General features: G+C 41.8%; 1 protein-coding gene across 1 annotated transcript; it reads left to right on the top strand.

Moving 5' to 3' along the window:
• The first annotated feature begins 2,042 nt into the window (after positions 1 to 2,042).
• On the top strand, positions 2,043 to 18,308 carry LOC137287116 (amiloride-sensitive sodium channel subunit gamma-like). The gene is made up of 11 exons (XM_067819252.1): positions 2,043 to 2,221; positions 6,477 to 6,667; positions 8,595 to 8,905; positions 9,706 to 9,803; positions 10,122 to 10,285; positions 10,880 to 10,996; positions 11,316 to 11,466; positions 12,464 to 12,542; positions 12,959 to 13,117; positions 16,566 to 16,641; positions 16,827 to 18,308. Exons 1-11 carry the CDS (start codon positions 2,077 to 2,079, stop codon positions 17,022 to 17,024), a joined length of 1,689 nt encoding a protein of 562 aa, XP_067675353.1. The 5' UTR covers positions 2,043 to 2,076; the 3' UTR covers positions 17,025 to 18,308.
• Positions 18,309 to 18,977: the final 669 nt, after the last annotated feature.

Genomic DNA, 18,977 nt, shown 5'->3' with positions numbered 1-18,977 from the left:
GTCAGTCATCTCTCGTAAACTGATTTCTGTAAATACCACAAGCACTGTTATGAAAGCATGATGGCTTGGATCTACCTCCTCTTCTAAACTGGCAAGCCATGTCCAACTGAGAAAATACCGATAGAGACGGGCAAACTCCGCATGTATACATGTATTCGTGAAAATGACGAATGTCAGTATTCACTTCATGATCTCATCTCTTATGGTTTCTGGTTGGAACCATTTCCCATCTTGGCTGGTGATAATTGCATTGTAACCTGACAGTGGCAATAGTACGTGTACGTCTAAAGCCCGAAGATGCGAGATAGTTGAAACCAGGTTCTACATGTAAAAGAACGTGAGCCTTGGTCAGAAGCAGATCTGTATAATGAAATGGATAATTTAGTGTAGTTCAGTAGGAGAATTGCTCTCAAACGCTCTATGAACATGTTTATCACATTTGTTTCCAGATTTCAACGGTCAGTATAATTGCTATGTTATGACCATAACAACAGGAAACACGTTGTTACACAGCAGTAACCATGGTTATGTTTATAAAACAATAAAAGCAGTGTCGGTGATCTTATCACTCACAAAGCAGCACAGTGGCGATGACAGTAAAGTCAGTGTTGATGTCATCTACAAAGGAGCAACAGTGGTGATGACAGTAAAGTCAGTGATGATGTCATTTGCAAAGGAGCAACAGTGGTGATGACAGTAAAGTTAGTGATGTCATCTACAAAGGAGCAACAGTGGTAATGACAGTAAAGTCAGTGATGATGTCATCTACAAAGGAGCAACAGTGGTGATGACAGTAAAGTCAGTGGTGATGTCATTTGCAAAGGAGCAACAGTGGTGATGACAGTAAAGTCAGTGATGATCTCATCTACAAAGCAGGAATAGTGGTCAGACTTCCAAAGTACCCAGTGTGGACATCACACAATACGTGGCCTTGACATAATGTGTCAAAACAGAGACTTGGACTCCAACAGAAGTTTAAGAAATGTTCCATACTGGATAGGTCTTTGCTGTTTTAGAATCTTCCAGATTTCTCTACAGCACCCCAATATTGTTGCTTCACACCAGCCACTACTCTCTACTGAATATCTTAGCTGTACTTAGCTGTATCTTAGCTGAATCTTATTAGAAACAATGTCATACAATTGTATGACTATGATACAACTATTTTACGATAATATTTGTTCCTTTCACATAGTACTATTGTTTTGACTCTAACATGTCTTACAATCATACGATAGGGGATTGAGCTCTGCCAACATGTTTACCGAACAAATCAAATCAAATCATAAAGAAAGCAGCATTTGCAACACATTCCATATTTGAACTGTGCCTGATAACCATTTGTCTCTTCCTGAAAAGTAATAGAATTCAATCACTTAAGGAACCTGTTTCCATGGGTAAATGCATCAGTTTCGGTGATCAATCAATGACAATGCATATAGGGTTACGCACTTGAGATCCGTATGAGTTTAACATAATAGGAAAGATAAGTTGTCATCCATATCTTGTCTTTGTTATTAATCACCAACTTCTAAACTGCCAATCAAACACAGTTATTTCCGAAAGCCAATCAGCATTTATTGCAATTATACCATGCTTGGTTTGTGTCAGTGACTTCCACATGAAAACTTAATATTCACCCATTTTGTGGTCGATGGGTTTAAGTCATCGTTTTGTATGTGTATTGATGCAGACATATCCATGCGCTTTATTATTAATAAACAACACTGGATGTGACTTTCTAGGATCAGTGGAAGACGAGGAGCCTTGGTTAGGTACAAGAATGATACACAGCCAATCAATGCGACAGGAAGCTCACGGTGATGGGCCTCAGCGAATCACAAATGAATGCATCTCTGCGTATGGTGTTATTTGATAATAGTCTTACATAATTACCCATTGTGAGTTGTTACAGTCGTTGTTGCTCAAACACCATTATCTAGTCCGAGATCACCTCCCAGCATCGGAGAGGGTCTGTGGCGTTAAGGTTGTCTGATTCAGTAGGTCGGTTTCGCGTTATGCTTGAGCATTAACACTGGACACTTGTGAGTCTGTGACGAGTTGTAAGGGAGCAGAATGGAAGGTAATAGGCATGAATCGGTTTCTTCCCTCGTCAATTACTTCGCGGAGAGCACGAGCATGCACGGAGTGTCCAGGTTTGTAGGAAAACCGGGGTTCTTCAGGAGAGCATTCTGGGTTCTTGCGGTAGTAGCTGGAGCTGGTGAGTACTGTATTTTTTCTTATCATCTGGTTTATCAAACAACGGTGACAGAAATGTTGTCATTTTTCTCGTTTGTCATGCTTCTCCAGGGCCAAATATTGTTTTTTTCCCTGGCAAACACGAACCCCTGAAACGAATTAATATTATTACCAACTACAATCGGAGTTGGTCATACCCGAAATATGTACTGTTTTGCTTAAAATAAGAGGTGGGGAGATGTTATGACAACTACCACAAAATACTACAAACGCATAGGATTTGTCAGCTTAGTCTGACCCAGAATATCATGGACGGTTTCAGACCAGTTTCTCTCTCTCTATAAGGGTTTTCTTTTAATATATCACAGAGTATGGTTAATGAAAAAATAAATATTTTCATGACATCACTTTGAGTGTTTTATCAACAGTGGTGGCCATTTTGAAATCGGTGGCCATTTTGAAAAGCATGTTGTAAATATATTTAGAATCCCAGCGAGATGGCAAAATTGTTGACAAAATATCTGTTTGCATAATCATTTTATTGACTTTGGCGGTCATTTTGAAATTGGCGTCCATTTTAAAACTGCCACAAGGTAAAACTTTCATAACTTTACATCTTGCACATAACACTGATGGTCTGAAGCCTTACTGAAAAATTAAGCCTTACCTGAAAAATCCAGTTTTCTACTATTTTTTAATGTGTTACGGTTACAATTTTTGCCTTGACAAAAGACATAAGAAATCCCTTCATAACCAGCAAAATCTACCACAGATAAGTCTAAAATATTCAATATTTTGGATTTCACAGTAGAGAACATTGAACATTGAACATTGCAACTGAGTCAGATCTAAAGTAATGGGTCACAAATATAGTATCAACTCACCAAAGGCTTGGTTTGCAGTGAGAAACAGTTATACTGAATGTTACACAGCGAGCGGTCAGGTACCGGTTATGTAGGTCAAGCGTTGACAAAGGCAGGCAGATTGATGCACTCCGTGTGCAACCAGCCTTTATATACACAGTCACTGATTCTTGAATATTCAAGCACTTTGCTACCACATCGCCATCAATGTAGAACCTTCTCGTAGTCTCCCGGAAGTAAACACAACTAGTCAAGGGAAGCAGCTCTAGAGCTCTACCTTAAAGGCATGCTGCTGAATTATTAATAGCACGATCAGGATATACTCGTGAACAGCATTTAGAGTAACACTTAAGAAAACCGCACAGGTCAAAACTTAAGAAATGTATTATAAACGTACTTGAGAGCACCTAAATCGACTGACCTTAAACATGGTAGATGGAAATTCAACACACGGATGGAAATATGGCATTGTCATTGTTTATTCAGTTCACTCACTGCACGTTTTGGACAACAGATGGAGTTCAAACTAGTACCTGGTGACACCTTGCCACCGTCACTGCACGTCACCGCTTTGGAATGATTGCACACGTCGTCGGGTTTTTACTTAGGGAATTCGTTGCCATTTCTCATTCAACTCGTTTCGCAAATGTCATGGGATTGTTGTCGAGCGTTGCCGTGGCCTCTGTGGTATTTATGAAGTGGGAGGAGATGAGACCGAATGATTTGGGTGATGTAGCAATTCGCTTAAGATTACCTTGAAACACCACTATCTCTGTAGATGTTTGACAGAGACTCCCATTCCTTCGAGACCGGAGGAAACGCTATTCATCGCTGAACCAAACGCGTTTTAAAACACATCTTGAGATGGGTTTGCGTACATGCACAACCACACCATGATAAACTGGATGCAAACATAGGAATTGTCTTAATGGCAGCTGCTGACAAAGCATATCGAAACGAACTGCTGAAAACGCCTATGCGTTATTTTTTTGTATCATGCTTTTGTCGCTTTTATAAGGAATTATTTATGTGACTATAACTACATGTGTAATTGCTGCGCGGGTGAAGAGATACGCCTTCGGTTTGCTTGCGCTTACATAGGGCTGGTGAACTGATTGATCTTACACACTGATATATCGACTGATAACACAACTGTGGTTCTATTATTTACTCACACATTGTTGTTCCGCACAATATCGAGATGACTCCTTTCTCCAGAATAAATGTTCTCTCATGACAAGACAATTGGTTGTATCAATCTGACTGTATTTTATACCGGAAGCGTGCACTGAAGCAAGGACAACTAATCAGGTCTGAAGTTGTAACTTTACAAGGTGATTTAAGTTTTGAATAGGTCACCAGTACCCAAAGGTATTCCCCTGTAGGAATGTGACAGTAGGTCACCAGTACCCCAAGTAGTATGCCTGTAGGAATGTCACGGCAGGCCTCCAATACCCCAAGTTATTTGCCTGTAGGAATGTCACGGTAGGTTACCAGTACCTCGGGTTATATGCCTGTAGAAATTTCACAGTAGGTCACCAGTACCCCAGGTTATATGCCTGTAGGAATGTCACGGTAAGTCACCAATACCCCAAGTTATATGCCTGTAGGAATGTCACAGTAGGTCACCAATACCCCAAGTTATATGCCTGTAGGAATTTCACCGTAGGTTTCCAAGGCCCTGTGCTTGTCTCTACTTGATTTCAGAGAAGAGTAGGACCCTGGGTGGTCCATTGTTTCTCTCTGTAGGATTTCAGAGTAGAATAAGTCCGTATCACCCTATGCATTTTTCCCAGTCTGAATTTCAGATGAAATGGGTCTCCAGCACACACCAATGTTTCTGAGTTAATTTTGAGGTAGCATAGGTTATAAACTCCTAATGCTTGTTTCCAAGTGGGAATGTAAGGGTAAAATAATTTCCTCAAATCCTGTGATTGTTTGTCTAAGATGATTTAAGGTTGAACAGGTTCCCTTCATTCCACGATTGTCTCCGAGTTTCCTTAAATGGCGTCATGCTTGTCTCTGGACAGAAGATTGTATGTCATCGTGCCACTGTAGCTCACAATATTCATCACACATTCATCTGGTGTTGAAATTCAATGAAATAACCCAAGTACAAAGTACAGAAACTTAACCTTACTCAGTGATATGACATTTACGGGGTGAGGATATACTACGTATTTTCTAACTTTAACCCAATAAATGCTTAGACTGATTCTAAAGCCTCTTAGGACAATTATATATATATATAATTCCTTTGCAAAAGAGGCAGTTTCCGTATGCTACTTTAACTGAGGATTGGTTGGTAGAACCGAAGGGGAGAAGACCCTTGGTGGCGTCAACAAAAGAAGTTGTTGCCTTGCCTGGCGTTCGGCCTGGCGTTAAAGAGTAACTACTTCTCTTTGCACCAGTGAATCCTGATACCTCGTACCACGGGATGACAAATTGACAGTACTATGACAATGTCATGTTGATAATGAATTTCATGTCAGCAAACGTAAATTTAGATCTTACACACAAACAGAAGCATGTTCTTTGTCCCATAATTATGACGCATTCGGAGTGTAGAAACATCAAGGATTGATTTTCACCGAAAAACATCTTTGTATTCGATCTTGAAATGAAATACTTGAAAAAGTCTCTACTGTATTTAAAACGTTTAATAAGTGCGTATATGTATATATGTATATATGTATGTATGTATGCATGTGTATATGTTGGTACGTATCGATACACTCACATATCGACGGGTTTATGCATTATTTTGCTTTGTAATCCATCAGGCTCCCACGCTGTTATCACAAGCTTCAGCTTTGTTGTTTTGCACATTATCGTGTAAACATTGTATGGTCCAAGTAGTGTATTATCGCGAGCGGCGTGAGTGAACATCTAAGTTCAATACAGGGGGATATAAAAAAAGTAGTGAGCCTCACCACAACAATGATATAAAACAGCGGTTTTTCATATTTTGTTTTTCTGCATAATATCTGTCAATCTGAAGCAAATCGGTCTGCCATGTACCAGCCTCACAATCCCCATTTTGTTTGACTTTTTATCTCGTGAACCACATTACCTACAAATGTGAAACTTTGGATATGGCTTTGATAATGATCCCTTCACAATAACGTGATAACTTCACAAACACTGGACATCTGTAATATATTTAGACTCACTACTTTTTGACATCCCCTCGTATATATCAAACATCTTTACCTTACCTTACACTTAAGCTGATAATACCCATTCGTTTAAACATATTTATATTTTCACCATATTCGACACAGTCGGAATCGTTCAATTGACACAGATTTCTTGTTGCTATGGAAATGTCTTTTTAACTTTCATTGTACACTATTATGCATTTTTAACAAGGAATTATTGTTTAATCTTTATATCACGTTTACCTTCTGAAAGGCGTTGCTGTGTATAATATCTGGATGATTGGCATAGCCTACAGCAACTGGGAGGTATCTACAGTGGTTAGTCTCAAATACAACTCCAAGCTTCGCTTTCCTGCAGTCACCTTTTGCAACCTTAACCCAGTTAAGAAATCTAGGATTGAAGGGACACAGACTGAATTTGACAGCTTGACAACAACTTTACAGGTAAGGAGAAAAACACCTTCAAGGACATTCCGCTATATCGATCATCTTTTTAATATTTCCATAACAGCAATCCGGGTCGTCATCATAATGATGCACTGGTAAAGTAGGAGGTAGCTCAGCAGTGGTAAAGTAGGAGGTAGCTCAGCAGTGGTAAAGTAGGAGGTAGCTCAGCAGTGGTAAAGTAGGAGGTAGCTCAGCAGTGGTAAAGTAGGAGGTAGCTCAGCACCGGTAAAGTAGGAGGTAGCTCAGCACCGGTAAATTAGGAGGTAGCTCAGCACCGGTAAAGTAGGAGGTAGCTCAGCACTCGGTAAAGTAGGAGGTAGCTCAGCACCGGTAAAGTAGGAGGTAGCTCAGCACCGGTAAAGTAGGAGGTAGCTCAGCACCGGTAAAGTAGGAGGTAGCTCAGCACCGGTAAAGTAGGAGGTAGCTCAGCACCGGTAAAGTAGGAGGTAGCTCAGCACTGGTAAAGTAGGAGGTAGCTCAGCAGTGGTAAAGTAGGAGGTAGCTCAGCAGTGGTAAAGTAGGAGGTAGCTCAGCACCGGTAAAGTAGGAGGTAGCTCAGCACTGGTAAAGTAGGAGGTAGCTCAGCAGTGGTAAAGTAGGAGGTAGCTCAGCACCGGTAAAGTAGGAGGTAGCTCAGCAGTGGTAAAGTAGGAGGTAGCTCAGCACTGGTAAAGTAGGAGGTAGCTCAGCAGTGGTAAAGTAGGAGGTAGCTCAGCACTCGGTAAAGTAGGAGGTAGCTCAGCACTGGTAAAGTAGGAGGTAGCTCAGCACCGGTAAAGTAGGAGGTAGCTCAGCACCGGTAAAGTAGGAGGTAGCTCAGCAGTGGTAAAGTAGGAGGTAGCTCAGCAGTGGTAAAGTAGGAGGTAGCTCAGCACCGGTAAAGTAGGAGGTAGCTCAGCACCGGTAAAGTAGGAGGTAGCTCAGCAGTGGTAAAGTAGGAGGTAGCTCAGCAGTGGTAAAGTAGGAGGTAGCTCAGCACCGGTAAAGTAGGAGGTAGCTCAGCACCGGTAAAGTAGGAGGTAGCTCAGCACCGGTAAAGTAGGAGGTAGCTCAGCACCGGTAAAGTAGGAGGTAGCTCAGCAGTGGTAAAGTAGGAGGTAGCTCAGCACCGGTAAAGTAGGAGGTAGCTCAGCACCGGTAAAGTAGGAGGTAGCTCAGCAGTGGTAAAGTAGGAGGTAGCTCAGCAGTGGTAAAGTAGGAGGTAGCTCAGCAGTGGTAAAGTAGGAGGTAGCTCAGCACCGGTAAAGTAGGAGGTAGCTCAGCAGTGGTAAAGTAGGAGGTAGCTCAGCAGTGGTATAGTAGGAGGTAGCTCAGCACGGTAAAGTAGGAGGTAGCTCAGCACCGGTAAAGTAGGAGGTAGCTCAGCAGTGGTAAAGTAGGAGGTAGCTCAGCACCGGTAAAGTAGGAGGTAGCTCAGCACCGGTAAAGTAGGAGGTAGCTCAGCACTCGGTAAAGTAGGAGGTAGCTCAGCACCGGTAAAGTAGGAGGTAGCTCAGCACCGGTAAAGTAGGAGGTAGCTCAGCACCGGTAAAGTAGGAGGTAGCTCAGCAGTGGTAAAGTAGGAGGTAGCTCAGCAGTGGTAAAGTAGGAGGTAGCTCAGCAGTGGTAAAGTAGGAGGTAGCTCAGCACTCGGTAAAGTAGGAGGTAGCTCAGCACTGGTAAAGTAGGAGGTAGCTCAGCACCGGTAAAGTAGGAGGTAGCTCAGCACCGGTAAAGTAGGAGGTAGCTCAGCGCTGGTAAAGTAGGAGGTAGCTCAGCACCGGTAAAGTAGGAGGTAGCTCAGCACCGGTAAAGTAGGAGGTAGCTCAGCACCGGTAAAGTAGGAGGTTAGGAAGTAGCTCAGCACTGGTAAAGTAGGAGGTTAGGAAGTAGCTCAGCACTGGTAAAGTAGGAGGTAGCTCAAATGGAGAGGTACTTTTCACAGACCACAAGCGCACCAACATCAACAGTCTCCAACAAAGCCGGCAGCTTCTTGGAAAGTCTCAGTTCATCAATCTCCAACGAAGCCGGCAGCTTGTTGGAAAATCTCAGTTCATCAGTCTCCAACGAAGCCGTCACCTTGTTGAAGAACCTCAGTTCAGTCTCCAATGAAAACTTCAATAGCGGCTTCCTGAAAAGAATAAATTTCCAGAGAGTATTGGCAAACCTGGATCCGTCGGTGAAAATCCAAATCGGACATCAAATCACCGACATGCTTATAGAGTGCACCTTCCAAGGAATTGTTTGCTCACACAGGTGTGTGTTAATAAACTCATGGATAGTGATATTGAGAGTGATATTTTGATTTTAACTCTCCATAAAATTACTAGCTAAATAGTGATGATCGTAACCATTTTTCGTTTTTGTGAATGATGGTGAATGATGGTGAATGATGGTGAATGTATAGAGTAGATGAAAGCACCCATTCCTAGATCATCACCTAAAAGCAATGTCTTTTGTCCGATCCCGCTGCAGGTGTGGTCATTAGCATGATGGATAGAAGAAAGGATGGATAGAAGAAAGGATGGATAGAAGAAGGGATGAATGGATGGGTGGATGATACAACGTGAAAGAGGAAGGATGGGCGGCAGATGGATGCACAACACACACACACATACACACACACACACACACACACACACACACACACACACACACACACACACACACACATACATACATACATACATACATACATACATACATACATACATACATACATACATACATACATACATACATACATACACACACATGACGTATGGGGGGATAGGTGGATAGACAAATTGTTATAGATATACAAGAAATAGACAAAGATTGATGTGTCAAAGATTCCCATGCCGTGTATTTGAAAATGGTACAGATTTGGAAAATGACGTCGTTGCATGTGCAGTGAATATGTCAAGTAGGATACAAAGTGGTCTATAAATGTGACGTTGCTCAAATCAATTTACAGAGATAGTTGAACGCAATGAAAAATATTTATAATTAAAGGCGAATTGAATTTGTAAGGCGATAACCTACATCTGAAGAAATTATCTTTTGAACACTTGCAGCAACTTCACCCACTTCTACAACTACATGTACGGCAACTGCTACACCTTCAACCCCAAAGACAACGACTCCTACATCAGCAGAACTGGGCCGCTTTTCGGTACATGTTGTCTTACTCTTTATGTGAAAATTGTCGCTATCAGATCGAAACTGTTTCTGCAGGTCTGTCTCTGATGGTATATGTATTTCTGCAGGTCTGTCTCTGATGCTATATGTGTTTCTGCAGGGCTGTCTCTGATGCTATATGTGTTTCTGCAGGTCTGTCTCTGATGATGTATATGTTTCTGCAGGTCTGTGTGTGATGCTATATGTCTTCTCGCATGCTTGTCTCTGATGCTATATGTGTTTCTGCAGGTCTGTCGTTGATGCTATATGTGTTTCTGCAGGTCTGTCTCTAATGCTGTATGTGTTCCTGCAGGCTTGTCTCTGATGCTATACGCTGACGAGGAGGAGTATATCTCCAGCTTAGGCAGCAGCGTGGGTTTCAAGGTGGTCGTCCACAGTCCCAATACCATGCCGTTCCCTGAAGACGACGGTTTCGACATAAGTCCCGGGTTTGCCACATCAGTCGGAGTCACCAAAGTAAGGATAAAAACTGTGACCTTGACCTTCATAGGCTGAATATTCTCAAAGTTGGGTTATGAGCACGGGGTCCTGGTTCGGGTATTTGTATCATCATGGACTATCTGTAACAAGGGACTTGGATACTCGTCAACATACTGGCTTGTCACACAGTCTTGGGCTCTGTACACTACATTTGTACAATGTGATATTTCTGTTGGCCCTTCAGCTGAGATATAATGGTATATTACTAAAAGCAGCGTAAAACCCAACTGACCCTATATGTAAATATAGCAAATGTGTACACGCCATTTGGACACCCCAGTATACATGGATGTCTTATAATCATATACCATTCAAAAAAGCAGGAGATAATCCATTTTAGGAGCACGCCACTAGCCGGGCAATGTATATGAGAAAAATTAATAGATTTCCATACCGAGGAAACATTTCCAGAGGGATTAACTAAATTGTCACATTTTCCTTAATTTTCTCTTCATCATCTGTTTCCTCCTCTTCATCACTTGCATTTTATCAATGTTGTAAATCCAATATGTCCTACGTTTTTTAAATGGTATATATGGGTCATTTTCCCCACACTTTGTATGTTGTTAGGTGGCCGTGGAGCGTGTTCCACAACCCTATGGTGATTGCAAGCTCTATGGAGACGGTGTCGAGGAACCCCCCAATATATACACCACCGAGGTTCCCAACATCAGCTACAGTGATAAGGTCGGGGCGCTGATGAGAAACAAACTTAATACATAATGGTTTTTTGACAGAATTGATAACGTATTTAGTTACCCTGCATACATTAGATATATTCAAGGTATATTACTTTTAACCATCCCCGTTTGTTTGCCGTGTACTTGGGGGCCGTTTTGCTGCTTTGAAGCCTGTCAAGTTTTGCTGATCACGGATTCGAATCCCAGAGCAGTCTGATCATAATCCTTGTTTTAATGAGATGACAGTAGAAACCTGAGATAGGATTTGATTTTCTGGCGGCTATGAAGACTTGTCTTCGTTACTTTGGTGTTGTATTTCAATACAGACGTGCGAGAGGACGTGTGTGCAGCAGATACTGTTGTCTCGGTGCGGCTGTTGTTACGACATCTACCCGTGCAACTCCGAAGCCCTCAACATCATCAACACAAGCATCCCTCATCCAGTCCAGTTTTGTACCATCGAAAGCAACAAGAACGGTACTTGACTTATCAGTTAACGAACCCTCCTTTTTGTGATGGCGTCATGTTTCGCTGAATTACAAGAGCTCACGTTTGGAGTTATATTCACGTGGTCCGTGGACTAGGACTGGAATGTTACAGTCTGAATTGAAAGCTCTTAAATGGAATACATGCTTGCCTTGTCATTTTACAAGCATTATAGTCCGTTTGGTTCAAAAGCGTACAGATTAATTGCAGTCGAAATTAAAAACTATAACTCGAAAACTAATAACTATAAAACAATGAAACGCTGATCATAATCACAACATCGTACCAACTCTGTGAGGCTTTTTTGCAGAATTTTTTATCGTAAAAATAAAAAAAGTTGTTTAACAAACTTTCATTAAGGTATTGACAAGTGCACAAGTGCTGACAAAGTTATTTTTCATTTACCTGTGCCGTCACTATCCTTTCTTGCACACCTGGCTGTTCCTTCCTTTGCACTCCTTCCTCGTAATAAATAGTGAACTGTGTCAATATTTTAATGATATTTTGTTAAACAACTTTTTCGTTATTTTACATGACAAAAAATGTGTAAAAGCCTTGGTTTATGGTGTTGGTATGGTGTTTTGATAATGATCAGCGTTTCATTGAATGTTTCATATATATCAGTTTTAGAGTTAGATTTCAATTCATCAGGAGCCAAAAGGACTGTAAACTTTTGAACAACGCATGGATTGAATATTGTATTGGCACATTACCGACTTCTGACAACGGAATGGTTCCATCAGATCTGCTCGCATGTCCGAGTTCGAGGAAGGTTTATCATGAATACTGCATAATGGCGGGTGAAAGTATTTTAGGACAACCATGTGATTTGCAGGGAGGTTACATTTTTTCCGGAGCAAATGATTGTCTGGCTAAACAGAGGATAAAGTGCTTTGGGTACAAAATGTAAAGTGCTAATTGCTGACCTGTCTCGTGTAGTATTTGGACACATTTCCATCAAACCCTAACTGGTAGAGTTCTGTTCCAGGGACATGTGCATCAGCGGTGATGGAAAGGCAAATGAATAACCAGCTAATATGTCCGGACACGTGCTATCCACCCTGCCTGTAAGTCATTGTGATCAATGCTGATGTCGTCTGCTGTGTAGTACACCATGTCTACTATGACGATGCGTGTTGTATACCGTCTACTGTGTACTGAGTTCTGTCGTCTGTCTACAGTGAATTGTGTAATGTGTATAGACAATGATGTCTGTATATAGTCTCTTGTCTTCTCTCCCAACAGGAATTCCAGTTCATGTGTAGAAAGTATCCGATCCTCAGGGATCACGGCCCAGTCTGTACAGAAACTGCCAGAATGTCCAGTATTGTCCAGTATTTCACACAGCTATTACCAGTAATGAAGTTCAGCAATTCTGCATTCATCATTGACAAAACTGTCATGTTGGATAGTGCTGTAGAAAGTTGAAACATCAAATGTCAGCGGACGCTGACTAATATCTAACGACTTCTGTTTGATTCAGAGACGAGACCCACCACTTGGAGTTGTCCGCAGCCATATGGCCAGCAAGCAATTATCTTTCCAGTGTTCTAGATGACTTTATCAAGGCCCTCAATAACAACCAGATTGTGTCGCCTATCAACGAGAATGCCTCTGTAGACGACAAAGACACCTTTGTCAGGTTCGTAAAATGTCAAATAAAAAATTGAACATCAGGGTCGTTAAGGGTTAGGACTAGGATTGGGAAAGGGGTCGGGTTCAGGGTTAAGTTTGGCCTTTGAGGTGAGGGTCAGGGTAATGGTGAGAGTAAAGGTCAAGTGCATGAAAATGATTGTCCGATATAATGCGTATTTCGAACGGGGAAAATGAGTGAGGGAGTTTAGTGTTATTATGTTCCAGCTATATGTTGCCGTATGTAAATAATGGAGTCCGGACCAGACAATCCAGTGATCAACATCGATCTGCGCAACTGAGAACCGATGGCAGGTGTCAATCAAGTCAGCGAGACTGACCACCTGATGCTGTTAGTCGCCTCTTACCACAAGCGTAATCGCCTTTTCTGTCAAGCATTTGTTACTGAAGGCCTATTTTGCTCGGACTGCCACGGGTCAGGGGAAATTGAAACAAACAGACATTTGTATGACCTACTGCGGTGATTCATAGTACTAGCAATAGGGTGACCACTTCCAGGGAAAAGGGTGGTTTGATTCCCGGTATCGTCATACTAAAGTATTTAAAGATGACACTTGTTGTCACCCTGTCTGGCGTCGTGTACATTGTACTTGACTGCTAAATATAATGTTGATCCCAGTACAGGATACTGACCAATCTAATGATAACAAGGATAACAACCCTGTAAGCGAGTATGAGGATAACACCTTCTTCTTTATTGTATAAGACAACGTTTCAAGGCTACTTCTTGCTCCTGCTTCCGGTGATTGAAGTTGTCATCAATATACTGGTCTTATAAACTATGAGAAAGAAAGAAAGAAAGAAATCCATAGGTAGTATTTTTCCACGTTACTTCTCGAATTTGAATCATTGGTGTCTATATAATAAGTTAATCTATGGTGAACGCTGTCCGAACGCTGAACCATTTCCCGAGTTTGAATCCATTGTCATTGTGAACGGGAAGGAATTCATGCGTTTACTTTTGCCCGCACATCTTATGCATCATTTCCATTAAACGTCGGGGCGGGGTTAGGGGGAAGTTAATGCTCTTGCGACAGCTGACAACCTTAAATTTGGTGTTAAAATCATGCCGAGACTTGCTGAGGCTCAGCGCGACAGTGCGATTGGTCATTTGGATGCCGGGGAGTCTCAGTCTGCGATTGCAAGGTAACTGAATGTGTCACAGAGTAGCAAGGGCCAACAAGTGATCGCCCCAGGTCAGGTCGACCCCGTGTGACCACGCCCGCTCAGGACAGGTTTATTCGGCTTTGACATTTGCGGAACAGGTTCACCACAGCATCCTCCACATCAGTAGTGCCAGGATACAGAACAATTTCTGAACAGACTGTGAGGAACTGCTTACGTGAGGCTGGTATTCGCTCCAGAAGACCTTTGCGAGGACCTGTCCTTACAGGTCAACATCGGTAACAACGCAGACAGTGGTGTCGCCAACATCTCCCATGGCCATTGCACAGGTGGAGAACTGTTATCTTCAGTGATGAGTCACTGGGAGTTACATGCTGCGACGTCCCGACGGAAGAGCACGTGTATATCGACGTCGTAACGAACGCTACGCTGCAAATTGCGTACAGGAAGTGGACAGATTTGGTAGTAGAAGTGTCATGGTTTTGGGCTGACATCTCATACAGTGGCAGGGCAGATTTCATTCAGGTCCAGGGCAGTTTGACAGCTCGACGTTACCGTGATGAAATCATCAGGCCTCATGTCCTTCCTTTCATGAACCGCCAGAACGTCATTTTTCAGCATGATAACTCTCGGACTCATACAGCAAGAATAACCAGGGATTTCTTGGCCCAGAATAACGTTCAGGTTCTTGATTGGCCCTCACGATCACAAGATCTTAACCCTGTTGAACATTTGTGGCACGAATTGGATCGTCGAATGTGACAGCGTGACCCTTAGCCACAGACGTTTACCTGCTCTTTTTGTGGCCTTGAGGGAAGAGTACCAACTCATTCCCAGGCACTTATTCCGGAATCTGGTCCAGTCTATGGGACGCCAATGCCAAACAACCATTGATGCTAAGGGTGGCCACACAAGATACTGACTGCTCTGCGGCCTTGACCTTAGAAAACTTGTCATTTGTGACGTACAGTTTTTTTTGCAACATTGGACCGTTAGTGTTCATTCAGGTTTTTTCATGACTGCCCTGTATTACTGAACCTTAAGTGTATAAATTGATCACAAGTTTCAACTATGCGTTTCTTTTTTTTTGAGTAGTAAATATGCACCAACTGCTAAATGCTCCTCAGCAGTGTATGAAACTCCTAAACGTACCAGGAAGTCCAACGGGCTGATAACTGAAAAATGTTGCTGGTCCTGTGAACATGTAACCATCCTTGTATTAAAAACAGGAAACTTAAGTAAGGTGTTAAAATACTCTTATCAAAGAATTACTTATTGTGGGGTAAACTTAAACATATGCAAAAGCAAATTTTACAAAGCATAGCTTGGTGGTTCCTGTTGATTCATTTAGTGTCACTGCCATGTAAATGAGACAAACAGGCAAACAGGTAAACAGGCAAAACAAAATGGTCAGTATCTTTGGCAAAAATGGTCTCTACATGTTCTTGATGCAATTAGCACAGGGGATTTGTAACTCTCCTTGTGAAAGAAAACATGCGCAACAGCAAAAACGACTTGGTCGTTGAAAGCATTCTTTAGACCAATCATGTTTAGTGTTAGATAAAGGGGTAGGCGGATCTGTGGAAGTTTCGGTTTGATTGATCATGAAGTATACTTACAGGCGTCGTCGTTTTCAAAATATTAATCGTGGTCAGAAACATAGTAAAATATACCCATGGAAAATGGATTGGCCCAGAGGTCCGGCTATAAAATAAAGTTGTAACTTGCAAACAGTGGGGTGCCTGGCAGACGCTATTTCATACACTGCTCTCATCAATCTTATGCATTGTTTGTTTGCATGTTTGCTTGTCCCCGTATTCAGTGACACCCGTGATAAACATACGCATAGGTGAGCCACTAGTTCACTTGGATATATTCGGAACGTATGGGTGCAAGTCAATATGGGGGAAAACATCCGACATCACTTTGCCACTGAGGCATCACATTTTGAAATGTCCTGTCTTGAAATTTTGAAAGCAGTCTTTGACTGTTGATCCCTTGAAAGCTGCAACCTTGATCAAACGACTTCTGAGCAAGGGTCGTATGGCACTCTGATGTGTTGGTAAAAAGATCATGCTCGATTGTACTTCAAAAGTTGTAAATGTAAACAACAAGGGGTTTGTGTTGTTGGAACTTTGCTCGACAGGGGAAGTTTGACTTTTGAAAAGTTGGAAGTTATAATCACTCCTTTAGCCACATAGCCTCCATAGCCTTTGTCTTCGTGAATACATCTAAATATGTGACTGGCCCCTTTATTGCACACTCACTGGGGTGGTGGCCCCTATCGTTTATGTCTGCGTCTAATTATTCAGGAGAAACATGCTGAGACTGACCGTGTTCTACAAGGAATTAAACTATCAGAAGATAACAACAAGGCCTTCATATACCGTGAGTATGTGAGTGAGTGGGTGAGTGAGTGAGTGAGTGAGTGAGTGAGTGAGTGAGTAAGTGAACAATATCACTTTCCCTATGTTTCATGTCAGTATAATCACATCTCCTCCTGTTTGTATTCCAGTGGAAGAGTCTGTTGTCTGATGTCAGTATAATCACATCTCCTCCTGTTTGTATTCCAGTGGAAGAGTCTGTTGTCTGATGTCGGCGGCCAGGCAGGGTTGTGGCTTGGCTTCTCCCTCCTCACGCTGGGTGAGCTTCTGGAACTGATAGTCGACCTAGCCATCCATGTATGCACAAAGCCTTTCCGATCAAAGAAGGTACAGGCGTCCAGTGGAGGGACGAAACACACCTCAACGTGTGCGTTGTATGACATGTGATTTGCTGCCGGGTGATGCATCGCCCATCCCCACCGCACTGACGTTAGATGTAAGTGTTCAGCAGCCAAGAGATTTACAGTCAGTTTGGTAATACTATTTTGGTCGTGATGGCCGTTGTTGTCAAAGATTTCATCACTAATACTGCTGCACAGTATTTCAACACTAATACTGCTGCATTATAACAATATTTCAGCACTGATACTCCTACATCATAACAGAATTTCAGCACCAATACTTCTGCATTACAACATATGAACACTAGTACTGCTGCATCATAACAGAGTGTGTTACTCAGCACCAATACTGTTGCATTATAACACAATATTTCAACACTGATACTCTCGAGCACAGGCAATAACATTTTCAACATGGGGGCCTGTGGTAATCGGCTTGTCGAGAATTAGCTCATTATTTTGATGAACACTACGTTGACGAAGACAAATGAATACGTTGATGAAGACGAAGGCATACTTTAGTTGTTCAAACTTCTTTAGTTTCACAAGACATGGCAAACAAGCATACATGAATGAGGTGAGCGGACTTCCAGCTCAACCCCAGGGCCTTTCCTACGAGCGGCATAATCCTGCTCCCGGTCGTCCCTACAAAGACAGTCGGAGTGCCTGTCTCCACACTCACATCTCACGTACAGTATAGATGTGAGCATACATATGTATATTTTTTAACAACAATAGACAGGCAAAGATTCAACAATGGACAGATAGAGAAACAATAGCACTTCCTTCTACAGTTGATGTGACGACAGACACAGCCAAGGAGGGTGACCAATAAAGGCCATAAATGTCCTATACAGTAATTAATGGAAGTGACAAAGAGGAACAAGGTAGCTGACAAAACAATGTACTCTGCGGTAGTGATAAAGATCAAGATTGTAGATTGAATAATAATAACTAAATATCATATAGCCTAGCTTCATTGTTTTGGTGTGTAGAAATATTTGTACATGGCTGTCCTGAAGTAGGCACTATAACAGCATCAACACTTATATCCTTGCACTTAAAAAACGCTTTAACACGAACACCCCTTCACTTAAAGCCACAATGTCACACCAGTATTCCCGCAATAAGAGCCACGGTGTTGACGCGATTCATCTTTGCATTAGAAACTGTTGAGACAAATATTCTTCTAGTGCTTATATTTCAGAACTAATAATCAGGTTTATTTAAATGTATTGATTCAGTTTTGTCACATATTTTTTGAGTGTCCAAACCTGGTGGTTATTGCTCGTTAATGTTACTGCATGAATGTTTCGCCGTGTTTTATATGTAATGCCACCTTGGTTTCAAGTAAAAATAAACATACTTATTGCGTTAGTGTAATTCTTTTCCACAATGGTGTGTGTTCTGTCCGCTGAATGAGTGCAGGTATGTTTGTGATTATGGGGACGTGTCTGTATATTTGTCTGTTGTCAGTGTATGTCATTTAGGCTGCATAAAAACTTAAATGTTTCTCGAGCACATTTTTTTCAAAAGTGACGAGGACGGTAGGACTTTTATTTAATCTTAATTTTTATAGAAACAAAGTGACGAGGGAGGAACACATTTTTGTTTTTTTTTCTCACAAAAATACACTTTGTAAAGTTCAGCACGCGTTAATGAGCTGTAGATTCAATCACACTCGTTTTTACAGACAGCCATTCTTATAGATGACAAATGGATGATCGGGACGCGGCCAAGTCAAAACTATTTTTTCAAAATGGCAATAAAAATTTGTTACGCGAACAAACAAAAGTGACCCGCCGATGTCCCAGAAACATTTAACTTTTCTATTTAGCCATATGTTATCTCTTTAGAGGTTACGAGTGGTTGTTCAGAAAGTCACACAACAAAGTGGTGGCAACTCATTCAGTTATCCACTCAGACAAACCTATATCACACGTTGTAGTTGTAAAATGAGGAATATATGGGTCAAGGTTCACGGTAACACGGAAAGTAA

This window comes from Haliotis asinina, chromosome 6 (genome assembly GCF_037392515.1).
Source record: "Haliotis asinina isolate JCU_RB_2024 chromosome 6, JCU_Hal_asi_v2, whole genome shotgun sequence".
Lineage (NCBI taxonomy): Eukaryota > Metazoa > Mollusca > Gastropoda > Lepetellida > Haliotidae > Haliotis > Haliotis asinina.
The sequence above is the reverse complement of the archived record's forward strand: the minus strand, read 5'-3'. Positions and strand labels throughout refer to the sequence as shown.